At 42.6% G+C, this 25,869-nt stretch overlaps 2 protein-coding genes across 4 annotated transcripts in view; one reads left to right on the top strand and one right to left on the bottom strand.

Annotated features, from left to right (window-relative positions):
- Positions 1-435: 435 nt before the first annotated feature.
- GGACT (gamma-glutamylamine cyclotransferase) lies at positions 436-24,079 on the top strand. Of its 3 annotated transcripts, none has more exons than XM_038759420.1 (2): positions 436-540; positions 21,965-24,079. In XM_038759420.1, the coding sequence occupies exon 2, from the start codon at positions 21,979-21,981 to the stop codon at positions 22,447-22,449; it is 471 nt and encodes a 156-aa protein (XP_038615348.1). In that variant the 5' UTR covers positions 436-540; positions 21,965-21,978; the 3' UTR covers positions 22,450-24,079. The 3 variants fall into 3 exon arrangements, with proteins under 3 accessions (XP_038615348.1, XP_038615347.1, XP_038615349.1); XM_038759419.1 differs by lacking the exon at positions 436-540 and adding an exon at positions 13,045-13,146; XM_038759421.1 differs by lacking the exon at positions 436-540 and adding an exon at positions 15,197-15,266.
- The window catches only part of PCCA (propionyl-CoA carboxylase subunit alpha), a 334,301-nt gene continuing 332,375 nt past the window's right edge, over positions 23,944-25,869 (bottom strand). The window contains exon 22 of the mRNA XM_038759418.1: positions 23,944-24,256. Within this exon, the coding sequence (XP_038615346.1) occupies positions 24,188-24,256 (69 nt within the window). The 3' untranslated portion in view covers positions 23,944-24,187. The remainder of the gene's footprint in view (positions 24,257-25,869) is intronic.

The raw sequence follows: 25,869 nt of genomic DNA, 5'->3' as shown, positions 1-25,869 counted from the left end.
CACACAGTAAGCGCTCAATCAATACGATTGACTGATGATTGACAAGTGGTGGAGTCAGGTGATTTGAACCCATGACCTCTGACTCCAAAGCCCGAGCTCTTTCCACTGAGCCACTCTGCTTCTCCTCAGTGCGGTGCTCTGAGCTCAATCAATATGAATGAATGAATGAATGAATGAATGAATGAATGAATGAATGAATGAATGAATGAATGAATGAATGAATGAATGAGGAGGTCGCGCGGGCTGACAGGGCGGGGGGAGGGGGCGCGCGCGGGCTGAGGGCCCCCGCCCGGTCAGGCCACCCGGAAGAGCAGCTGATTGGCTGAGCCGGGCCGGCGGCCAACCATTCCCGGCCTTTCCCCGCCCCCAACGGCTTGGCCGCGGCACGCCATTGGCTGTCCGAGCGCGCGCGCCCCCGCCCGGCCCCTCGTGCGCGGAAGGAGCGGCGTGAGGCGAACTGAGGCGGCCGCCCGGCCCCTCCGTCCATCATGGCGGCCGCCCCCTGAGGAAGGCCCTTGCTTTTCAGCCCCATCTTGTCAGGTAACGGGGCCGCAGACCCCCACCCCCGCCGCCTCGAGGCCTTCATTCGTTCATTTGTATTTCTTGAGCTCTTTGCATTCATTCAATCATTCATTCAATGAATCAGTCAATAAATTCAGTCATAAATTGAATGAGTTCCTTCAATAATTCATTCAATGAATCCTTCAATAGATTCAGTCATACATTGAATGAATTCATTCAATAATTCATTCAATGAATCCTTCCCCCGAGGCCTTCATTCGTTCATCTGTATTTCTTGAGCTCTTTGCATTCATTCAATCATTCATTCAATGAATCAGTCAATAAATTCAGTCATAAATTGAATGAGTTCCTTCAATAATTCATTCAATGAATCCTTCAATAAATTCAGTCATACATTGAATGAATTCATTCAATAATTCATTCAATGAATCCTTCCCCCGAGGCCTTCATTCGTTCATCTGTATTTCTTGAGCTCTTTGCATTCATTCAATCATTCATTCAATGAATCAGTCAATAAATTCAGTCATAAATTGAATGAGTTCCTTCAGTAATTCATTCAATGAATCCTTCAATAAATTCAGTCATACATTGAATGAATTCATTCAATAATTCATTCAATGAATCCTTCCCCCGAGGCCTTCATTCGTTCATCTGTATTTCTTGAGCTCTTTGCATTCATTCAATCATTCATTCAATGAATCAGTCAATAAATTCAGTCATAAATTGAATGAATTCATTCAATAATTCATTCAATGAATCCTTCAATAAATTCAGTCATACATTGAATGAATTCATTCAATAATTCATTCAATGAATCCTTGTCCCGAGGCCTTCATTCGTTTATTTGTATTTCTTGAGCTCTTTGCATTCATTCAATCATTCATTCAATGAATCCTTCAATAAATTCAGTCACACATTGAATGAATTCATTCAATAATTCATTCAATGAATCCTTCAATAAATTCAGTCATACATTGAATGAATTCATTCAATGAATCCTTCCCCCGAGGCCTTCATTCGTTCATTTGTATTTCTTGAGCTCTTTGCATTCATTCAATCATTCATTCAGTGAATCAGTCAATAAATTCAGTCATAAATTGAACGAATTCCTTCAATAATTCATTCAATGAATCCTTCAATAAATTCAGTTATACATTGAATGAATTCCTTCAATAATTCATTCAATGAATCCTTCAATAAATTCATTCATACATTGAATGAATTCATTCAATCATTCATTCAATGAATCCTTCCCCCGAGGCCTTCATTCGTTCATTTGTATTTCTTGAGTTCTTTGCATTCATTCAATCATTCATTCAATGAATCCTTCAATAAATTCAGTCCTAAATTGAATGAATTCCTTCAATAATTCATTCAATGAATCCTTCAATAGATTCAGTCATACATTGAATGAATTCATTCAATAATTCATTCAATGAATCCTTCAATAAATTCAGTCATACATAGAATGAATTCATTCAATAATTCATTCAGTGAATCCTTCAATAAATTCAGTCATACATTGAATGAATTCATTCGATAATTCATTCAATGAATCCTTCAATAAATTCAGTCATACATTGAATGAATTCATTCGATAATTCATTCAATGAATCCTTCAATAAATTCAGTCATAAATTGAATGAATTCATTCAATAATTCATTCAATGAATCCTTCAATAAATTCAGTCATACATTGAATGAATTCCTTCAATAATTAATTCAGTGAATCCTTCAGTAAATTCAGTCATACATTGAATGAATTCATTCAATAATTCATTCAATGAATCCTTCAATAAATTCAGTCATACAATGAATAAATTCAGTCATTCATCCAATGAATCCTTCAATAAATTCAGTCATACATTGAATGAATTCATTCAGTAATTCATTCAGTGAATCCTTCAATAAATTCCTTCATACATTGAATGAATTCATTCAATAAATACGATTGATGGATTGATTGATTCAGTCGTATTGATTGAGCGCTTAGTGTGTGCAGAGCGCTGGACTAAGCGCTTGGGAAGGACAGGTTGGCAACAGAGAGAGACGGTCCCCCCCCAACAGTGGGCTCACAGTCTAGAAGGGGGAGACAGACAACAAAACAAAAGATATTAACAAAATAAAATAAATAGAATATGTACAAGTAAAATAAATAAATAAATAGAATAATAAACATGTACATATATATATATATATATATATATATATATATATATATATATATATATATATATATACTGTGTGCAGAGCACTGGACTAAGCGCTTGGGAAGTACAGGTTGGCAATGTAGAGAGACGGTCCCTACCCAACAGTGGGCTCCCAGTCTAGAAGGGGGAGACAGACAGCAAAACAAAACATATTAACAAAATAAAATAAGTAGAATATGTACAAGTAAAATAAATAGAGTAATAAATACGTACAAACATATATACATATATATATATACACGTATATACATATATACTGTCTGCGGAGCACTGTACTAAGCGCTTGAGAAGTACAGGTTAGCAACATAGAGAGACGGTCCCTACTCAACAGCGGGCTCACAGTCTAGAAGGGGAAGACAGACAACAAAACAAAACATATTAACAAAATAAAATAAATAGATATGTACAAGTAAAATAAATAAATAGAGTAATAAATACGTACAAACATATATATATATATATATATATATATATATATACACACACACATATATACTGTGTGCAGAGCACTGGACTAAGCTTGGGAAGGACAGGTCGGTCACAGAGAGAGACGGTCCCTACCCCACAACGGGCTCACAGTCTAGATATAATCTTCAACTAGGAAGTAGCAAAGCCTAGTGAGGTGTTTGCGTAAGTGGTGTTGACTCTTCCTTCTCCCACTTCTGACCAGGATTTAATAATAATAATGGCATTTGTTAAGCGTTTACTACGTGCAAAGCACTGTTCTAAGCACTGGGAAGGATACAAGGTGATCAGGTTGTCCCACATGGGGCTCACAGTCTTAATCCCCATTTTACAGATGAGGTAACAGGCGCAGAGAGGTTAAGTGACTTGCCCAAAGTCACACAGCTGACAACTGGTAGAGCAGGGTTACTCCTTGTAAGCTTGTGGGTCATAAATGAATGGGAAGTACAAATCGGCAACATAGACAGTCCCTACCCCACAACAGGCTCACAGTCTAGAATATAATCTTCAACCAGGAAGTATCAAAGCCTAGCGAGGTGTTTGCATAAGTGGTGTTGACTCTTCCTTCTCCCACTTCTGACCAGGATTTTATACTCATCGTAAGCTTGTGGGTCATAAATGAATAGGAAGTACAAATCGGCAACATAGAGAGACAGTCCCTACCCCACAACGGGCTCACAGTCTAGAATATAATCTTCAACTAGGAAGTATCAAAGCCTAGCGAGGTGTTTGCGTAAGTGGTGTTGACTCTTCCTTCTCCCACTTCTGACCAGGATTTCATACTCCTTGTAAGCTTGTTGGTCATCTAGACTGTGAGCCCGTTGTTGGGTAGGGACCGTCTCTATATGTGGCCAACTTGTACTTACCAAGCGCTTAGTACAGTGTTCTGCACACAGTAAGTGCTCAACAAATACAATTGAATGAATAAATGAATGGGAAGTACAAATCGGCAACATAGACGGTCCCTACCCCACAACAGGCTCACAGTCTAGAATATAATCTTCAACCGGGAAGTACCAAAGCCTAGCAAGGTGTTTGCGTAAATGGTGTTGACTCTTCCTTCTCTCACTTCTGGCCAGGATTTCATTCTCCTTGTAAGCTTGTGGGTCATAAATGAATGGGAAGTACAAATCGGCAACAGAGAGAGACGGTCCCTACCCCTCAACGGGCTCACAGTCTAGAATATGCTCTTCAACTGGGAAGTATCAAAGCCTGGCGAGGTTTTTGCGTAAATGGTGTTGACTTTTCCATCTCTCACTTCTGGCCAGGATTTCGTTCTCCTTGTAAGCTTGTGGGTCATAAATGAATGGGAAGTACAAATTGGCAACAGAGAGAGACGGTCCCTTCCCCACAACGGGCTTCTAATGATTCCCAAGCGCTTAGTCTAGTGCTCTGCACATGGTAAGCGCTCAATACATACGATTGAATGAATGACTGAATAATGGGGGTGACCGTGAAGCCCCCACTCTCGGGGCCGAGGACTATGCCAAGCGATGGGGGGCAGGTACAAGATCATCAGCGCTTAAAACAGTGCTTTGCACTTAGTAAGCGCTTAATAAATGCCATCATTATTATCAGGTTGGAAACAGTCCCGGACCCACACGGGGCTCGCGGTCCGAGTAGGAAGAGAACGTGGCTTTGACTCCCCATTTTACGGATGAAGTTTTACCGAGAAGTCAAGTGACTTGTCCAAGGTCATGCAGCTGGCACGGGGTGGAGCGGGATTCGCACCCAGATCTTGCGACTCTCGGGCCCTTGTTCTTTCCACTAGGCCACGTTGTTTCCCACGCCCCTTCGGTCCTCCCTCCCCACCACACACAATACCCATATTGCATATTCATTCAGTAGCATTTATTAATAATAATAATTGTATTTTGTTAAGCACTTACTATGTTCCTGGCACTGTGTTAAGCGCAGGAGTGGATACAAGCAAATCAGTTGGACACTGACCCTGTCCCACTTGGGGTTCACAGTCTCAATCCCCGTTTTACAGATGAGGTAACCAAGGCACAGAGAAGTTAAGTGACTTGCCCAAAGTCACAAAGCAGACATTTGGCAGAACTGAGATTTGAACCCATGCCCTTCTGACTCACAGGCCAGTGCTCTAGCCACTACGCCATGCTGCTTCTAAAAAAGTGAAATAAAGTGAAGAGTCGTCAGCGCTTATTATGCATAGAGCACTGTACTAAGCGCTTGGGAAAATACAGTAGAGCAATAAGCAGTGCCGTTCCCCCCCCACCCACAACGAGCTTACAGTCTAGAGGAGGAGGTTCACAGTCTAGAGTAATTATATTTATCGTATTTGTTAAATGCTTACTATGGGCCAGGCACTGTTCTAAACGCTGAGGTTGTTAGAGGATTTAGATGCCATCCCAGATTTCCAAACTCATTCATTCAATAGTATTTATTGAGCACTTACTGTGTGCAGAGCACTGTACTAAATGCTTGGGAAGTGCAAATCGGCAACTCGCTTCTTAAGTCACTGAGCCCCAGAGCCGCCTTTTAATAAGAGACTGAGAGAGGGAAATTCAGGAGTGGATGGTTTCTAGCAGTTTGGTTTTCTAGTCTTTCGAAAGAAGAGATGAAGCATTGATGATTTACTGCACTGACTGTTCTTTCCACCCATTGTTAGATTGTAAACTCCCGCCCGGAGTAAACGCTTAATAAATATAACTGATTGAAGTTGTTCCAAACTTCTAATACTGGGCTCTGCGCACCGAATTTAGTTATGGTGCTTATCAAGTCCTGCCAAGCCCTGGGATAAGTACCAGATAAATAATTGAGACAAGGTCCCTGCCCCAGAAAGAACAATAAGACTGAATTACCAACAACAAATCACTTGTCCAAAATAACATTAAAATCCGGGGCGGGGGAGGCTCTACGCTACGTCAGTAAAACAGTCTTTGGTTATAAACCTCTGCAGTCTTTCCACTGGTCTAAATGTTAGGAGGAAGACTGCGACAGACCTGACGGACCCCAGCACTTAGTACGAGACATTGTACAAAAATAAGCCCTTAACAAGTGCCATTAAAAAAGAAAAGGTGAACAGGAAAGTCAGCAGGTAGAAGTGGGGACCGGTAACTAGCAAATGCAAGTTTTCAAAGGGCTACACTTTGAGGGGAAAAAGTCTGTCGCACAATAAAGAGAAGAGTAGCTGAGCTTTTTTTATAGAACTCATAGACTGCTGGCAGGTGGCGGCCTGGATGCTGGGAATTACTCTTGGTGCGGAGGAGCAGATGGCCAGGTGCTTGATGAGAAGCAAAACTCTACGCTGCTTGTGGACAAAGAACATGTCTGCCAGCTGTTGTCCTCTTTCAAGCGCTTAGGACAGTGCTCTGCACACAGTAAGTGCTCAAATTCCACTGATTGAGTGAAGAACTAAACAATCTCTGCCCAGTTTCGTACCTACTTTAGCCTTAGTCAGCTTATTTTTGACCAAGATTTCTTTACCTAATCCCATTTTTCAAAGATATAAACTGCATTTCCCCATCTTGTGCCTCCTGTGAGATTGAGTGGCATACAAATAAACAAAAGTTTCCACGAGCCTTTGATAAGGCATGGTGATTTTTATTGAATCAGGGCATTATCATTTAGCACAAGAAATGAAGCAAACATTCTTGTGAACAGTTACTTTTGTAATTTCACCCCAACCCGGTTTTGAAATACTCTGGTTAATTTTTGGTAAAGATAGGATTCAGGTCAAATGGTTGAGGAGGCGTTGAGGCTGGGCACGGGAATCAGCTATTCATTTATGACCCACAAGCTTACAAGGAGAATGAAATCCTGGTCAGAGGTGAGAGAAGGAAGAGTCAACACCATTTATGCAAACACCTCACTAGGTTTTGATACTTCCTAGTTGAAGATTATATTCTAGACTGTGAGCCTGTTGTTGGGTAGGGACTGTCTCTATATGCTGCTGATTTTACTTCCCAAGTGCTTATTATAGTGCTCTGCACACAGTAAGCACTCAATAAATACGATTGAATGAATGAATGAACAGCTGGACACTGTGTAGTAGTAGGTCAAGTTTTCACACATCAAGCCAGCAATTGCTCCATAGTTGCAGTATCTGCTATTTTAGTGGGGAGTTTTTAGAAGGTGCTGTTATTGATCAGATCGATGGTGCTTCTGTCTCCCCACTTGCACCTGCTACTTTTTATCTGTGCTAACCAACACATGTCTTGAAAAGCAAATATAGAATCATGTGCTTTCGGGACTTTGTTCGGCTGGAAGTGAGGTTGACCGACTTGGACTGGTTTGGGTGCCCTTTGGAAAAACACAGAGGGTTGTGCCTTTATAAGTCGCTTTTAGCTGGCTCCTTGGCTTGTTATAGCTAGAGTTGAAACCAACTGGATAAAGTTTCTGATCCTAAAAAAATTGCACATGTGAATGCCTGTTGTCATTTGTCTCAGGATTTCTTCGTTCATTTTAAAATTGAAGTGATTCACGGCATAGGTGTTCCACAACAAACAGGATTTAATAAATGAAAATGGATCTTTACTTACAAATCCACTTTTCACTTTGCCCAGTGAATGAAAGGATGCCTTTAAGGTATTGCATACATTTATTTGTTTATTGTAATGTCTGACTCCCCATCTAGACTGTAAACTCCTTGTGGGCAGGGATGGTGTCTACCAATTCTGTTGTACTCTCCCAAGCACAGTGCTCGCCACACAGTAAGCCCTCAATAAATACCACTGATTGATTTATATTTAAAGGGTTGGTAATTGTATAACAATGATGCCATTTGTTAAGCACTTAACTGTGTGCCAAGCGCTGTTCTCAGCATTGGGGGAGATACAAGGTAATCAGGTTGTCCCCCATGGGGCTCACAGTCTTAATCCCCACTTTCCAGATGAGGTAACTGAGGCACAGAAAAGTTAAGTGACTTGCCCAAAGCCACACAACTGAGGAGTGGCGGAGCTGGGATTAGAACCCATGGCCTCTGACTCCCAAGCCTGGGCTCTTTCCTCTGAGCCACGCTGCTAAGTTTTAAGGACATACTAGAGCCCAAGAATAAATCACTCTATAGCCATGGAAGATAACAGTGGCGGACACAACATACTGATACGTAACAAACAACCTTGCTTTTTAAATGGAAAACAGAGCGACGAGGGAAGGAGAGAGTGCCACAGACATCAGCTCTGAACAGTGGCAGTTACTGTAATCCATAGTCTTACATTCTGTTCTATCAGAGTGTGTTTTCTCATTTTGACCAGAGCAATAGTACTTACTGAGCGCTTCCTATATGCAGAACACTGTACTAAGCGCTTGGGAGAGTACAATATAACAGTAGAAAAGTTCCCTGCCCACGAGGAGCTTATGATCTAAGGCACAGCAGACATGAGGAAACGTTCTAGATTCAGCATGATGCAGCGAGGGAAGAAATAATTGTGTGAGTGGTGTGGTGTCGGACACATTTTTTTTTAATGAAGGGTTCTGCCCCCCACCTTCTCCGACTGCCTTCTGTGTCACCCCGACTTACTCCCTCTGTTCTTCCCCCCTCCCAGCCCCACCATACTTATGTACATACCTGTAATTTATTTGTATTAATATCTGTCTCCCCCCATCTAGACCCTAAGCCCTTTGTGGTTAGGGAATGTCTGCTTATTGTTGTATTGTACTCTCCCAAGTGCTGAGTACAATGCTCTGCACACAGTAAGCAATAAATAAATACGACTGAATGAAACGAATGAACTCCACCCCCACATTAGAGGAGAACAGAGTTTCATGGCTTGAGGTTTTGTGTTTTTCACGATCTCACGTATTTGGATTCCAAATCACAAAATTTCTTGGTCGTCTAATTTTTTTTTTCTTTTTAAGTATGATTTCACTGATGTGCTTTCAATTTTCCCCTTCTCAGAGGATTTTTAAAATATTGTGCAATCTTCCAATTTCCTCCTTGCCCACTCCACAAGCCCTGTTTCTTTCCCCTCTTCTGTCCTTCAGATATAAGGCTATCTTGCAGGGCCATAGTGACAGGAAAGAAGATCACTAGTTGGAGCAAGAGGTTTGGTTTGCCCTGTGCAGATTCGGGTCCAATTTTCCCCAGTTTTTTATTTCAGGTCCAATCCTGCCCCTGGGTTCTAATGAGAGCTCAAAAACGCTCTCAATAAGTGCATTTCCCTTAGGCAGACACATCCACGGGCTGTTTTGTGCAACAGTCTGAAAATAGTGAGGAAATGAAAAAATCAAGAATTTTTAAATTGCCCAACAAGCTAGGTAGCATCCAGATTTTTTAGTGGCCAACTGTGTGAAATCATTCTTTAAATGAGTATCAGGTTATCATTTTGTGACTATTTGTACCCAGGATATAAATTGGTGAAAGAACATGGAGTGATAGAACTATCTAGAAAATTATAAATAATTTTTTAAAACCCATTGAATAACAAGAATACCATCCATAATGTGGGGTTTTCTACAGGGTAAGGAGAAATTAGGCAGCATTCACTGACAGTCAAAGGGTCAGTTATTAGCAAATAGAATTGAAGACGGTGGGGCTGAAAAGATTGATTTATACAGCTGATTCTGTTTGTGCATACAAATTGGCCTTTGCAGTACAGTTTCTGATGAAACTTTTAATTTTACCTCTTGCTATCATGACCTTCCCAAAGCCTTCCTGAAAATTTAGAATATTATTTTAACATCAGCTTTCAGGTCCTTAATCACATTCCCGTGCACGGTTGAACAAAATTGGACCGTTATCAAAACACTGCCTAATTCTATTGGTGGAGGAAAAGGGCCAACTAAGACACTTTCAACTCTAGCAAAATAGTCGAAGTTATATTGTAGTAGTTTGGGGAGTTCAGTACATTTTTCAGGCCAATTTGCCTAGCCGCCAGAGACCAGCTCTACCGAGAACATCAAATACTTTTGAAAGATCTGCAAACTTGGTATAGAGGTTTCGAGACCGACCCTTCTCTTGTTCAGTATCTCAAGTTCAGCGAAAACCTCCTCAGCGGATTCCACATCCTCATAAATTGTGAAGTTTTCCGTTCTGAGCGCTGCCTTCTCAGTGTAGTGTTGCTGACATCTCTTCAGAATTTGTTTCTAGTTTTGATGAGCCTTGAGCCATTCACACTCTTCAGTGGTAGTGGGAAAGAGCGTGTGAATAGTATTTCTCGGGATTGGAGAAGTGTTTGATCGGTGACAGCGTGGGTAGCCTTGGTATTCCACCATTTGTTTGTTCATTTTGCTCTGTATGTCACAATTTAGGTTTCTGTGGGCCCCAGCTGGGCAGGATTGGTGTAAAGTAAAGTATGCCTTACTTTATGGCACGTGCTTAATTGAAGTCAGAAGGACGTGAGTTCTAATCCTAGGTCACTGCTCTGTGACCTTGGGCAAATCTCTTACCTTTTTACGTGCTCAGTTACCTCATCTGTAAAATGGGGATTAAAACTGAGGACTTGTGGGCAGAGAATGGGTATTATATTGTTATATTGTACTCTCCCAAGCATTTAGTACAGGGCTCTGCACACAGTAAACACTCAGTAAATATGATTGACTGACATGGACTGTGTCCAACGCGATTAGTTTACATCTACCCCAGAGCTTAGTACAGTGCCTGACACAGAGTAAGCGCTTAACAAATAAAAAAAAAGTCTGAGATTGTCTCTTCAAATGAGTCTTAATGAGATGCCCACAGTTTAAATGGCTGCCTGGTAGGCAATGTCTTCTAAAGCCATCTGTTCACCAGGTGAGCTGGTTATGGGCAAGTGTTGTGTCTTCTAATTCTACAGTATTTTACTCTCCCAAGCGCTTAGTACAGTGGTCTGCAAATAGAAAGCGTTTACTAAATTCAAAAATTCATACTGGTAAAAGTGGAGAGGGCCCTTATTCCAATCTAGCATCTGTAGCATTATCCCAAAGCTGCTTACATGTAGGAGTTCAGTGTTAAACATTTTAGGGGGCTCAGATGCTATTTTTATGGTGCAGTGATTGCCTCTCTAGTGGAAATTTGGATCGTATCAAGCGGTAGTCATTCGAGTACTTATTATTAGCCCAAGAGGTTTATTCTTAGTACCTGCTGTGTGCTGAACACTGAGCTAGGTGCTGGGGTCATTCAATAAAAGTAGAAGGCTCAGGTCCTGCCCTTAAAGATTCTGTCATCCGATGGAGTAGACAAGCTGAGAAAAATTACTCCTTTACCTACTCTATATCTCTACAGATACTCTATATCTATAGAGAAGCAGTGTGGCTCAGTGGAAATAGCATGGGCTTTGGAGTCAGAGGTCATGGGTTCGAATCCCAGCTCCGCCACATGTCTGCTGTGTGACTTTGGGCAAGTCACTTAACTTCTCGGAGCCTCAGTTACCTCATCTTTAAAATGGGGATGAAGACTGTGAGCCCCATGTGGGACAACCTGATCACCGTGTAGCCCTTCCAGCGCTTAGAACAGTGCTCTGCACATAGCGCTTAACAAATGCCATCATTATTATTATTGTAAAACACAGATGCAGTGGTATTTAGACTGCAAGCTCATTGTGGGCAGGGAATGTGTCTACCGATTCTGTTGTATTCTGCCAAGCACTTAATATAGTGCTTGGACACAGTAAGCACTTAATAGTCAGTCAGTTGTATTCATTGAGCACTTATTGTGTGAAGAACACTATACTAAGCAATTGGGTGAGTACAATAAAACAATGTAGCAGGCATATTCTCTGCCCATGGTGATGATATTGATGATAAAAATGTTACAAAGAAAGGTAAACAATTCAATAAGTAAATTGAGATATATATACTTGATTGCCAAGGATTTTTAATGAATGACATTCCGGGAAGGTTATGGGCCATTGGAAAATTAGTGCTTCACCTTTGCAGAGGAGAAATGAGTGTCATTTCGATTTAGGGTGATCATTAGAAGGAAGAAGTCAGGGATAAGGCCTGGCTATTTCCTACATTTTGGGTCATCTCTGGCCCTCTGCCTCCTTCCCCCACTGAAATTTCAATCAATTCTATTTATTGAGCACTTACCGTGTACTGAGCACTGTACTAAGCATTTGGGAGAGTACAATATAACAGAGTTGGAAGGCACGTTCCTTGCCCACGGTGAGTTTACCATCTAGAGGGGAAGATTTCAGGCTCAGTTCTGGCCTCTGGGGCAAATCATGAAGCAAAAATCCAGTTTGTTATGATTATTATTGTTGTTATTGCTGTATTCAAGTTGTTATTATGTGCCAAGCACTATTCTAAGCACTGAAGTAAATGCAAGTTAATCAGGTTTGATTTGTCCAAGATTACCCAGCAAGCAATTGGCAGAGCTGGAATTAGAACCCAGGTCTTCTGACATCCAGACTCCTGTTCTTTTCACTAGATCATGCTGCTTCTCATGGGTGTGATGAGTGAACACTGCACAGTTTGGAAATCAGGAATTTTCTCAGCCAACTTGCACCTTTCCCAAGTTGGTGAAAATATGGACTAGTTGCTCGGTGGTATCACTGCAGCCAAACTAGCCAAAACTAAATTTGGTATCTAGCCAAAACTAAATTTTGAAAAATTAATTGGGGGTGGCCCTGCTACTCCACTTTGCTACTGCGTCACCCAGAAAATCTGCTCCCTTTGCAAGGGAAGACATTTAAGAGAAAAATGAGATTATAATTTTCCGGTAAAAAGTAATTGTAAAATCTTCCTCCTGCCTTTTGGAATTTTAATGTATTGAATCGGTGAAGAGATTCACGATCAGACAAGTTTAAACCAAATAGAGTAATGATTCATGTTAGAATAAGGAGAGGACTTTGGAGTTACAAATCAGATAGTTTTGGTACCAAATTAATTTTTAAACAGAGCTAACATTTGCCAGGCTCAATCTAACCACAGAGCATGCAGGCTGGTTTGGCAGCCAGAACTGAGTGGAACATTAAGTGGGATACGTGTAGTCTCTCTCATTCATCTGGTCTCTCCCTGCCCCTGTGTCCTAGCCAGTGCCGAGTCTCTGAAGACTACACACAAGGTTTGTTTGCTTTATTTCTTTGTTTTTTGTCACTCAATCATTCAGTCATACTTATTCAGCACTTACTGTGTGCAGAGCACTATAGGAAACGCTTGGGAGAATACAATATAACAATAAAGCAGAGTTGGTAGACACATTCTCTGCCCAAAAGGAGCTTAAGGGCAGTTGCACTTAGTAAAGTGATGGTAGGGCCCAGCGTATTGAAGGTTGTTCTTAAAGTATGTCAGCTGCCAGTGCACTGTTTCTTTTGCTCCCATGATGATTACTGTAACTTTTCCCAGAGGATTAGTACAAAGCACTTGAATAAAGTATTTTCTAGTTAAAATGAAATACCACTAGGCCACACTGTAGCGGAAAGAGCAGGGGCTTGGGGGTCAGAGGTCGTGGGTTCTAATCCTGCCTCTGCCACTTATCAGCTATGTGATTTTGGGCAAGTCACCTAACTTCTCTGCCTCGGTTACCTCATCTGTAAAATGGGGATTAAAACTGTGAGCCCCACGTGGGACAGCCTCATTACCTTGTATCAACCCCAGCGCTTAGAACAGTGCTTGGCACGTAGTAAGCGCTTAACAAATACCATCATTATTATGATGATGATGATGAAGTACTTCTCTCTGCCTGACACAACTGCCTACATTAAAAGTTAACTATCAGATGTTCATTTGGGGTTGCTTTAGTCCTTAACCTTTTCCGTCTATTGTCTCTCCAGAAAGAAGCCTTATGGTGCCCATAATAACCAAGTAAACTCATTGTGGGCAAGAAAGGTGTCTGTTTATTGTCATAGTGTACTCTCCCAAGCGCTTAGTACAGTGCTTCGCACACGGTAAGCGCTCAATGAATGAATGAAGTACATGGCTTTTGCTAACTGGGCAATCACAGCTAGGCATTTGTGACTGAACATCTTAGTCTCCGTATCTTTCTGATGGTCCTCTTTCCATCTTGAAAAGTCCACCCTAAGGTGGATCTTTGGGATGAAAAGTTCTTGAGGTGGTCCGTCCCCTGCGGGTTGTCAGAAACCCCAGCGTGTGATGGAGGGGAAGCTGCATCTGTTCTTCTTTCGCACAGTTTTGGTCTTGGCCTGAGCCGAGGCAGGCGAGGCAGAGGAGCGCCTCAGCATCCCGAGACGCTCCCTTCCGTGTCCGCCCCGTTCCCATCCTCGACTCCAGGTTTCAGCTTTTCTGTTGAATTTGTAAATTTTGGAAGGTGGCACTGAGCACACAGGCACATCCGTTCTGAGTGCGCAATAGCTCGGCTCAGCGACCTTTCCGGGCTCTTAGCGAGGGAGAACGAGTGCAGGTCAGTGAGAAGAAAGCTCAGCGGGCCTCCCAGGTAACCCCTAGATGATTCAACCCAGCTTGGCCACTAGAATGCCCTTGTTTGTTTTCACAAACCGATACCTCAGAGTTTCTGAGCGAACAACCGCTGAGAGGAGACCGTAACCTCTTGATTTCAAAGAAGCCATCATCTCACAGGTTCCCCTGTGGTTAATGTAAGAAAGGTGTTTTGCCCTAAACTTTTCCGAAGTATCCAGGGAGGTTGGAAAAGGGTCGGCCCAAGCAGGAAACCCTCGTCTGTGCTGTAAAGAAAATAGCAAGGAGCAAAATGAAAGCATCAAAGGCCCAACAGGATGAAGTCCCACGAGCCCTTTCTGGCATGTTGGCCGTCTTGAAAGTTAGCACTGAGTGAAGAGTGACCTTAAAGCTTGCTTCTTTCGAACAGACTGAGCTCAAGTTTAAAGTTCAAGGCATTTTGTTTTTTCACCTGTTTCCTACAGTTTTAAGAAACTTCTGAAGAATTAATGCGTAACTGTATCTGGTCACTGAGCCACCAGTAAGAGTTTTTCTCAAGGGAAAATAATGTTACTGTATAAAGGGAGAGAAATGGATATTTGAATGAGCTGCAAGAAAGCGTTACTAGAACCTAATATCCCAGCCCCAATGACCCCAAATGCTTTGCAACAAAAACGCATCGTTTTTGTAAACCTCAAAGGAGGGTCTGACATTAGCATTTGCTGAAGTCTGGGTGGTACTTAGGTTTTCAGGTCGGGAATGAGGCAGCGGTTTGTGTGACAACGTTGAAACAAAGGATCCGGTTTTGACAGTTGAACTTAAACTGTAACTGTAAGTATTGTAAGTAATTGTATGCGCCGTGAGTCTGTTGGATGTTGTTTACTGTCGAGGTTTGAACCATCGGGATAATTAACACAGCAAGAAGAAATAAGAAATTGAAGCTGACTTTCTTTTATACCCATCCTCAGGATGAATGTGTGTGTGGATTCAGTTGTGCATTTAATGATTTATTCTGATTCCACCATCTGTAAGTAATTGCATATCTGTCTCCCCTTGTTAGAGTGTGAGCTCCTTTTGGACAGGGAACGTTCTCTGAGCTTCTGTTGTACTTGTCAGTTGTTTTTATTGAGTATATACTGTTAATATTAAGAGAGTTGGCGACATATTCCCTGCCCACAAAGAGCTCACAGTCTAGAGGGGCAAGCAGACATGAATATAAGTAAATTACGGATATGTACATAAGTTCATTGGGACTGAAGTTGGGGTGAATAAGGAGTGTGTAGTCAGTACAGTGGATACTTAAATACCATTACGACTGCTAATAGACAGTTCTCCTGCTCCTAACTTCACCACCTTTGGCTTAATATTGTTTGTAGTTACCTTCGACTTCATTAGAAACAGTAAAAGGGACTCGGCCTTAATGCTTTTGAAATCTAGATATTTTACCTTTGATATTTCAAATATAATCATAACTGCCAGGCAATAGGTTATCGGTAGTGCAAGTTTTGAATAATAATAATAATAATAATTTTGGTATTTGTTAAGCGCTTACTATGTGCAAAGCACTGTTCTAAGTGCTGGGGAGGTTACAAGATGATCAGGTTGTCCCACGGGGGGCTCACAGTCTTAATCCCCATTTTACAGATGAGGTCACTGAGGCCCACAGAAGTGAAGTGACTTGCCCAAAGTCACACAGCTGACAATTGGCAGAGCTGAGATTTGAACCCATGACCTCTGACTCCATAGCCCGGGCCCTTTCCACTGAGCCACGCTGAGATGACATACAGATTCCAATAGCATTTTCCAGTGACATTAAATTTTAATATAGGCAGTCTGAATATTTCATGAAGCACCTTCTTAAAGGTTGGCTTCATGTGGGAAGCTGCTGTCCATTTAAAATTATTCCGCAAATTTGCATGAAATAGCGTTTTATTTTACTTTCCAGTAGTGATAGTTGTCTTCACTGCTGAATCTGGAGTAGAATAATAAACTGTACTTCTCTAACTGTCCAATTTTGGAATGGAAGATTAAACACGATTCTCCCTGCCCTGATGGGCCACCCTGGACCCGGTCAGCTTCTTCACTGGCTGCCACACTGCACCATTGGCTGCTCATAGCATGGACCTCTACTCATAAACCTACTGAAGAGTTGGAAAGGCAACCCCTCTTCTTCCTCCCACCCCCCACCCTTTGAGCCCCATCTGGGACTGTGTCCCACCTGATCAGATTGTATCTACCCAGCACTTAGTACAGTGCCTGGTACACAGTAAGCTTAACAGATGCCATAAAAAGTACCATAAAAAAGTGGTCTGAGTGTTAGGTGAAAAAGTGGTACAAATCCAAGTGTAAGGATGATGCAGAGGGGAGACAGAGTAGGGAAAATGAGGGCTTGAGTCAGGGAAGGCGTCCTGGAGATGTGCTTTTAAGTAAGGCTTTGAAGGTGGGGAGTGTGGTCATCTGTTGGATGTGAAGAGGGAAGAAGTCCCAGGCCTTAGAGCAGCAATATATGTTGGGTTGTAGTAGGAAATCAGGCTTAGACGTAAGCCACAGACGGCTAAGAAATGGGCTTATTCTTGTAACTCTACTCCTTCTTATACAACTAAATCTAAATGGGTTTAAATCTGAGGAATGGAAAAGCCAAATACAATCCCAAATATTTACAAACAGCAACAGGCCTCATTAGATATCATAATTATAATTAATAATTGTTGTGGTGAAAAGCTACTTTTGCTGCATCATGTCTTTAAGATCGTTTCCAATCAGGTTCCCACTCAATCAGTGATATTTGAGTGCTTACTATGTGCAGAGCACTAGTCTAAGCGCTTGGGAGAGTATAATACAACAGAATTGCAAACATGTTCCCTGCCCATAATGAGCTTACACCAACTCTCAAACCCAATAAAGGAAGCGTAGCTTTGGCTCTGAGGCTCGAAGGTGGGTTTGCTCTAGGAGAGAGTTGTCTCCCCAGTTCCTTTTCTGTAAATGGAAGTCATGAGCATTAAATTGTCCTTCAGTGCACTACATCCCAGATGGTAGAGCTTCCAAAAGTCTTTCCCCCAACCCGGGTAAGCAGTGTGGTCTAGTGGAAAGAGCACAGACCTGGGATTTTGTGGACTTGCGTTCTAATCCTGCCCTTCCCGCTTTTTTTTTTTTGGTTTGTTAGTGATATTTGTTAAGCAATTACTATATGGCAAGCACTGGGGTAGATGCAAGTTAATCGGGTTGGATGCAGTCCCTGTCCCACATAGGGTTCACAGTCTAAGTACCTGCTGTGTGATCTTGGGCAAGTCACTTAAATTATCTGTGCTTCAGTAAAATGGGAATTAAATACCTGTTTTCCCTCCTACTTAAATGGAGTACCATATGGCACAGGGACTGAATCCAACCTAACCCAGCACTTAGTTCAGTGCTTGGCACATAGAAATTGCATGAGAAATACCTCAATCAGTATTATTAGTTTAGATCTTCAGTCCCATAGCATTTATGTACATATCCCTAATTTATGTATCTATGTCTGTCTTTTCCCCTCAAGACCGTAAGAGAATGCGTGTACCAACTTTGGTGTAGTGTACCCTCTCGAGCACTTAGTACAGTGCTCGAGACACAGTAAGTGCTCAGTAAATACGATTGACTAAGGAAGCAAATGTTGGCTCCCTCCTATTCTGACTCCACTCCTCTGTATTAGGGGTGCAGTCTCGGTAACCCTGACTTTCCTAGATCTAAGCGTATTGAAGCAAATGGGTATAGGTGTGCCTCCTCCCTGAGGGCTGAGAGCAACGGCAGGCTGGTTTGGGAGAAGTGTGTCTCCCCCACTCCCAGCTTACTTCCCTAAAACATCTTTCCTGAGCCCTGGGCTCCCTTAGACTCCCAAGCCTGAGCCCTTGGCCTTCAGTGTTTAACTTTAGTCTGTCGGTGTTTGGCTTCAGTCTGACTAGGCTACCAGTCTTAGCTCTCTCTTTACCACTTCCCACAGGACTAGACTCCCCTTTGTCCCTCATCTGGGAAGATCCCAGTCCACTTTTGTCAGTGGTGGCAGGCGTTTGTCAGCTCCTAGGAATAGCGGTGGGGATGGGCCTGGCTGCCCCAACAGGCTCTGGGAGGCAGAGGCACCAAAACTGCTTGACAAATGAGTTTCCCAGCCTACCACTCTCCCCAATTTGTGTTTGGTCCCTTAAACAGGGGCCTTTCCAGACCCACAGGGGCCGAATCATATAGGCTGGGACTGAAAATCAGAGGGGATGGGCAGTGAAGCAAAACCAGTGCTTGTTTGAGGGGAAAAAAATATCCCAAAGACTTCTCTGTGTGCCTGGAAGCGATCTTGTTTTAAATCCAGTGAAAGGGGGGGGGATTTAGGACTAGTTGTAATTGGCAGAAAGCCATAGAAGCTGTGTCCCAGGGGCTCGTGGGCCTTGCTGATGCCTCGTGCTGGTCCTTTCACTCTGGGCCAACTAGCCTGGGTTCTGGGGACCGCAGGTGCCCAAGCCACAGAGGGGAACAATTCCAAGCCCAACACTTGGAAGAGTTTCCAGTCAGGACTGAAAAAACTGGCCCCTGTGCTTCCCTCCATGCTCCCACTGTGAACCGCCAAGCCCCATGTGGGACAGGGATTGTGTCCAACCTAATTAATTTGTATCTATCTCAGCACTTAGAACAGGGCTTGCCACATAGCGCTTAAAATATATTCGTACTGTTGTTATTCACAGTGAAAAGTTGGCGTCTATATAGGGTGGCAGGGGAGTGGGAGGACACCGGCTCAAGCCGACTCATGCCATGGTCTCTGGGGCGGGGGGAGTGGCGGCAGTAATGGCACCTTAAATTGTAGCCACATATGGCATTGCCGTGCAAACACCCGGTTGGCACTGAGATTTTCATTTGCTTCGTGCAGACTCAGATGAGAACCGGCTGTATTGTCATGTTTATAGTTTGGTATTTTAAGGCCAAGGTGTGGATTAAGCCTACTTTTTCCCGTTTTGGTCAGTGGATTTTCTCCATGTGGTTGGCAAAAAAAACCGAAACAAAAACCCAAGCACCCGATTGAAGCATGTTAGTGTTGAGAGTTTGGCTTGGTCGTGGCTACTTCATTTGTTTCTCTTCAGCTGATATTGCCTCCTTGGTTGAGCACAGCAGTGATTGTAATTTGAGCACTGTGCCTTCCATGGGAATCTCACACTTAAAAGGTAATAATAATAATAATAATAATAATAATGATTGCATTTGTTAAGCGCTTACTATGTGCAAAGCACTGTTCTAATGGAAATTAAGGTAAGGAGAAGAGTGATTTTACTAATAATTTGATTTTATTATTGTAAACTTATCTACACTTTACAGATCCTTTTCTCCTGAACACTTTGAGCTACCTTGAAATGAAGGCACTTAATGTCCTCTAGTGCAAGCTCATTGTGGGCAAGGAAATTTCTAGCAACTGTTATTTGCACTCTCCCAAGTACTTAGTACAGGGTTCTGCACACAGTAGATGCTCAGTAAATACAATTGATTGATGAAAATAATGTACTTTCTTTCCTAGAGCTATTGACATTTCTGTTTCATTTTTATTTTCTAATTTCCTAGCTTTGACAAGTAACCCTGAGGACATGAACAATTTTAGTCAATTCATTTTTTTTTTATTTGGGGTGAGCCATAAGGGCCATAATCTACTATTGGGAATTAATTGTACGATTCAGTGCTTAACCCCTATCCCCTCTCAATTTCGGGGTCAAATACCATCCTGGAGAGTTTGCATTGTTCAAAACCCAATCTGAAAAGTAATGCCTTTTTTGTTTTAAGAAAAAGGAATCATTGGCAACTAATATTAATGCTCCTTTCTTTGTAACAGAATGAAGTGAGTTGAATCCCCAAACTCACTGTGCATCTCGAGAGGTAAATTATATGAATCAGAAACAACTCAGAAGGAACTAGGCTGGCTATTGTCAATCCCAGATTGCCTCTCAAAGGTACATTAGTTTGGCTGCGGTTGGAAGCAAGTTAAAATACACGCAGTTCTCCTATAACATTGGGCTTGTGTTCTTGATAAACTGGGTGTTACCTCGATTCCGCATCACCAGATGTACCTTGATTCCCTACCAGCATTTCATCCAAGAAGCTTAGTGAAAACACGGGTTTTGGGAGACTTGAGGGTACCTTTTTCCTTAGAAGAAAAATTGTTATTGCATTGAATGGATAGACAGTGTTGTAACTCAATAATCTCATTTTATCTGCCAAAATCAGTCACGTATTTGCAGAGTTGGGACTACAGCCAGAAAACCAGCTTTAGTGTAAACATGTTTACCCACATACCAGAAATTCACCAGGTGGGCATTTTATAAAGCCTTGGATCTTTGTCTAAGTCTGTGCTTGTGACTGTAAGCTCACTGTGGGAAGGGAACATGTTTACCAACTCTGTTGTATTGTACTTTCCCAAGTGCGTAGTACAGTGCTGTTGCCCACAGTAAGTGCTCAAAAAATTCCATTGATGTCAATGATGGAAGATTGGCACCGTGTGTGAAATGTGAATAACGCTGTCAGGTTTTATGCTCGTAGAGACAAGGTCTTCCAGAACCTGAGTGGGGGAGCTACGGAAATAATCATCCCCCACCCATGAAGACTGCAAAATGTCTAAAACCTCTGTTGCCCGGGGTAAGGAAAGGTCTCTGATCAATCTGATAGTAGTTTGGCTATCTGGCCACCGCGTAGTTAACAGGTCATTGGTTGTTTAATCATAGTCAGTGCAGTTTCTTTTTCCACTTCAGGAATAAAATGACTGGAAGAGGGTAAAGGCCAGTTGGAGCTGCGTCGCCAATCTTCTCAACATGTTGCCCTGGCATGGGCACCCAGCACCCTGGGCACTGAGCATAGATCTTAGCATACAAAGACAAGAGAAATCATGAGAAATCAACCACTGGGGAAAAGTAAACTCTCCTCACTACCTCTGGTTTTCAAATCAAAATTTCCCACCTGCTAGGGCCCAAGTATTTATCCCCTCCTGTCCGAGGCCAGTGATGCATGTTTTGATGCCCTCTCCTGCCCCGCACCCTGGGTTCCTGCCTAACCAGGCTTCTCTCAGGCTTTGGTTTCCGTTAGCCTAAACTTGGGCCAGGTAACACAAGTGCTGTTTAGGTGACAAACCATCATTTGTGTTTGTGAGTCAGAAGCATCTTTCCCTTCAGTAGTAGCACGGTTCTTAGAAACAGACAGAGCATTGTTATAATAGCATAAATATTGCTTTGCCAAGAGTGAAAGTGCCTCTGCTGCTTAGCGTCTACCACCTTTCCGGTTTCAATATATAAACTAAAATCCCTTGAAGAAAAGCCTGTCCTAGTGTTCAGAGCTGGGGCCAGATGGGGCTTCCATTTTCTACATTTTCTACTACCTCTCTGGCCCTGGATGGCCAAGCTAAGGCCTTTCAGATGGAAAAGCAAAATGCTTGTCATCACAACTCCTCACATACCACCAAAAGCACCAGGTTTAATGAGCATTTCTACGTATTTCGGACCTTACTAATGAATGTTTCGTTTTGATTTCCTCTGGGGCAGCTTCTCCTTTCCAGATGGCACGCCTCTTCATCTACGGCACCTTGAAGAAAGGCCAGCCCAACTCCTCCGTCATAACAAATCCCGCCAACGGGAAGGCCGAATTCCTGGGCAGGGGACGCACTGTCGAGAAATACCCTCTGGTGATTGCGGGCCAACACAACATTCCCTTCCTGCTGCACGTCCCGGGAAAAGGGCACCGTGTTTTTGGGGAGATGTACACTGTCGACAACCAGATGCTGCAAGTCCTTGATGAATTTGAACAATGCCCAGACGTGTATCAGCGCACTCCCATGAGAATTGAAGTTTTAGAGTGGGAAGGTAAAAGCAAGACACCTGAGGAGAAGCCAGCTGTCAACAGCACCGTGGAATGCTTTGTATACAGCACGAGTACCTTCCAGCCGGAGTGGCTAAATCTCCCTTTCTATGACAGTTACAACTGCCAAGGGGAACATGGCCTTCGTTATAATCCTCGTGAAAATAGATGAGAAGTGGACAAGGGAACACTCGACTCAGGTGACGACTGAAACTCATGTTTATGATCTCAACCTCTTCTACAATCCTGACAAGAAATGCCTAAAAGATATTTTTTAAAGCAACGTATTTACTTATCCAAACAACTGTGTGGAAATGTAACATCACATTCCCTCAGAGTAGCTGATCTTGACAATATTATTAATATACATAAACAACATTAATCCATGTTTTTGCTTTTCCTCCTGTGTGTGTGTGTGCGTGCGCACACACACACGCTGGCATAAGAGATATCTTCAATATATTCCCTTACATAAAATACGCTGAGAAAAATTAACAAAGACTTTATCGACCTCAACAAATAAATGCCTTTAGCTAAAATATCGTGAATTTCTACTTTTGAAATTGGTGTTTATCCCCCAAGCCCGTCGGGAGTTTTTTGGGGAATCAAAAAATTCTACTCTGAAAGGAAAGGTCCTTTTACAAAGATGATTTTTTTTAGATGCCTCGGCTCAACCATACTTTCACCACCTTTTTTTTTCGTAGATGGGAAATTACAAAATTCTATTTCATCCTTCAGTAAATCTCAATCAGAAAGAAGCTTTTAATAAAACTTACCTTCCTAAGAAACGTTAAGTGGCTGTTTGGGGCACTAGACTGTAGGATCATTTGAGATAGATGGGGGTGGGCATTTTTTTACCCTAAGAAATCATCTCTCTTTGCTCTTACCTCTTGCATGCTGCTTCAAGGTGTGAGTTGGCTAGTTTAAGCACTAAGGGAAGGGCTAGGAAAATTCCCACCATATTTGAGAAGCCAAGATATGCCACTAACTCCTGAAAGGAGGCAACTTGAGGGGTGGGACAGACTAAGGTGAAAGTAGCAACATGTTAATAACTTGTGCTTCAGGCCCCAGAGAAAACATAGCTTCTAATACAAACAGCACTTGAACATAATTATAGCAAGGCAATTAGTGGCAATTACTATACACCCACAGAAGATATTTCCAATGGGTATGGCTTGAATGAATGAAAATGTATTTCCCCCTTACCAATGCCCACAAAGCAGTTCAGACAGACAGCGAGCAGGTCTCTGGTGCCAGATTCACATCTTCGTTAATGAACCAGTCGAGGGTGATGACTGACTTCGTATCTGAACGATGAAATGATCTTGACTTTTAGCCTTTCCTTTCTTAATTGCAACTTGCTTTACAAGAGCCAAAACTGAGAAATGACCAAGGAAGGAATATCTGGGTTCCCTAGTCTTCTAGGCTAGGCAAAACCCACTTTATAAAGAGAACAGATCAATGGGGTACAGCAAATAGGTCCTTACCTGTAGTAAAAGTGGAGAGACAACTGCAAAGAAATCAGAACAGTTCTATTTTGAAATGCTTGTTTTCTCACAGGCAAAAGGCTAATGACAAAAATTACTAGTGTTATTCAAACGGTAAACACACTGGCATACAAAAGCTCCCCGAGAATGAGGTCTTTATTTTTAAAAAGGCAAAAAAATTGGGCAAATTGCACAGGTGTATTGATTTATTTGGGCACTAGAAACCATACAGCAGAAATACAAATCATATATACAAGTATTTATACGGCTAAAAATTGCCATTAGTGATCTGGACAGAAAGTTGGTGTTAACCATATTTGGAATAAATGTGACCATGTAAAATCTGCTGCAGAGGAGTGTTACAATAATACCGAATTAAATGTAGAGTATTGACTAATAATAAAATCATCTGAAGGCCGTACTTCACTCTAGTTCCACAAGAAGATCTCCTTCTCCAACCGTGTCTCCAGCTTTACAGTGAACTGACTTCACCTGGAATAAAAAAGATTGGCGAAATTGAACAAGTCTGGGGAAAACTCACCCCCCCCTGAGCTGCAGCCCCTGAAATCGGTAGGCCCTGGGGTGCTCAGTTAGCCTTATTAAAAGCACATCTCCTCCAAGAGGCCTTCCCCGACTAAGCCCTCATTTCCTCTTCTCCCACTCTCTTCTGCATCACCCTTGCACCCGGAATTCATTTATTTATATTAAAGTCTGTCTCCCCCTCTAGACTGTAAGCTCACTGTGGGCAGGGATCCTGTCTTCCAACTCTATGACATTATATTCTCCCAGGCGCTTAGCACAGAGCTCTGCGCACAGCAAGTACTTAATAAATGCCACTAATTGATTGATTAGAACTACTACAGCGCTTCAGCAGCTCCTTCAAACGCCTCTCCGCACTTATCAACCGCCCTTCTAGGAGCCAAGGAAGGTCTCTGGGGAAAATCCCTGCCTAAGTGCGTAGCCAATTTTCCCTAATTTTGGTGCATGAAGAAACCAGCCTGGGGCACCCACACCCGTGAATAGTTTCAGCAGAGTTAAGTGAAAGATTCCAGAGCGCTGTGCGACGTGGAAGTCACCCCAAGGAAACATCTATCCAAGACCACGCACAAGCCGGGCGACTCTGCACTCAGAAAGCAAGGTTTAATTCCCTACCGACCCCAAATCTGAGACTCAGCTCGTCAAGACCTTTGGGTTGCTCCTGGCGTGATGCAGAGGAGAAGGAATTGTAAGAAAATGCATCTTTTAACAGCAGTTGCAATCGGGAGGAATTTTTCGCAATGAAGCCTACAAATCCAGAAGATTGTTGGGTGGCACCTTTGGTGGCTGTGGTTGCATTGCCTCAATGAAGAAGCGTCCTGCTCAGCTCATTGGAAAAGAGATTAGACTGCGGGCCCTGGGTGAGAACATTTTGAGAAGTCTGTCTATCCTGTTGGGCCCCACACAACCTTCAAACATAAAGGCCGGCTAGACAAATTCACAGATAGAAGCAGCGTGGCTTAGTGGAAAGAGCCCGGGCTTGGGAGTCAGAGGTCGTGAGTTCGAATCCCAGCTCTGCCACTTATCAGCTGTGTGACTTTGGGCAAGTCGCTTAACTTGTCTGTGCCACAGTCACCTCATCTGTAAAATGGGGATTAAGACTGAGCCCCATGGGGGCCAACCTGATTACCTTGTATCTAAGCCAGCGCTTAGAAAAGAGCTTGGCACATAGTAAGCGCTGAACAAATACCATAACTATATACATTACAACTATTCTGCCCTAAATTTTTCATAGAGATGTTGTCCCTCTGTTGATTATGGCTCCTTGAGGTCAGGGACCCTGTCTACCAATAATAATAATAATAATGATGGCATTTATTAAGCGCTTACTATAGCACTGTTCTAAGCGCTGGGGTGGTTACAAGGTGATCAGGTTGTCCCATGTGGGGCTCACAGTCTTAATCCCCATTTTACAGATGAGGGAACTGAGGCCCAGAGAAGTGAAGTGACTTGCCCAAAGTCACACAGCTGACAAATGGCAGAGGCGGGATTTGAACCCACGACCTCTGACTCCAAAGCCCGCGCTCTTTCCACTGAGCCACGCTGCTTCTCTTGCCAATTAATTCTCT

The sequence above is a fragment of the Tachyglossus aculeatus genome, chromosome 17, assembly GCF_015852505.1.
Source record: "Tachyglossus aculeatus isolate mTacAcu1 chromosome 17, mTacAcu1.pri, whole genome shotgun sequence".
Taxonomy (NCBI): domain Eukaryota; kingdom Metazoa; phylum Chordata; class Mammalia; order Monotremata; family Tachyglossidae; genus Tachyglossus; species Tachyglossus aculeatus.
This window is presented reverse-complemented; position numbering and strand designations above follow the sequence as displayed.

What these genes read in the sequence shown, in the direction of transcription:
- GGACT (XM_038759420.1), top strand. Translation starts at nt 21,979, where the DNA reads ATGGCACGCCTCTTCATCTACGGCACCTTGAAGAAAGGCCAGCCCAAC.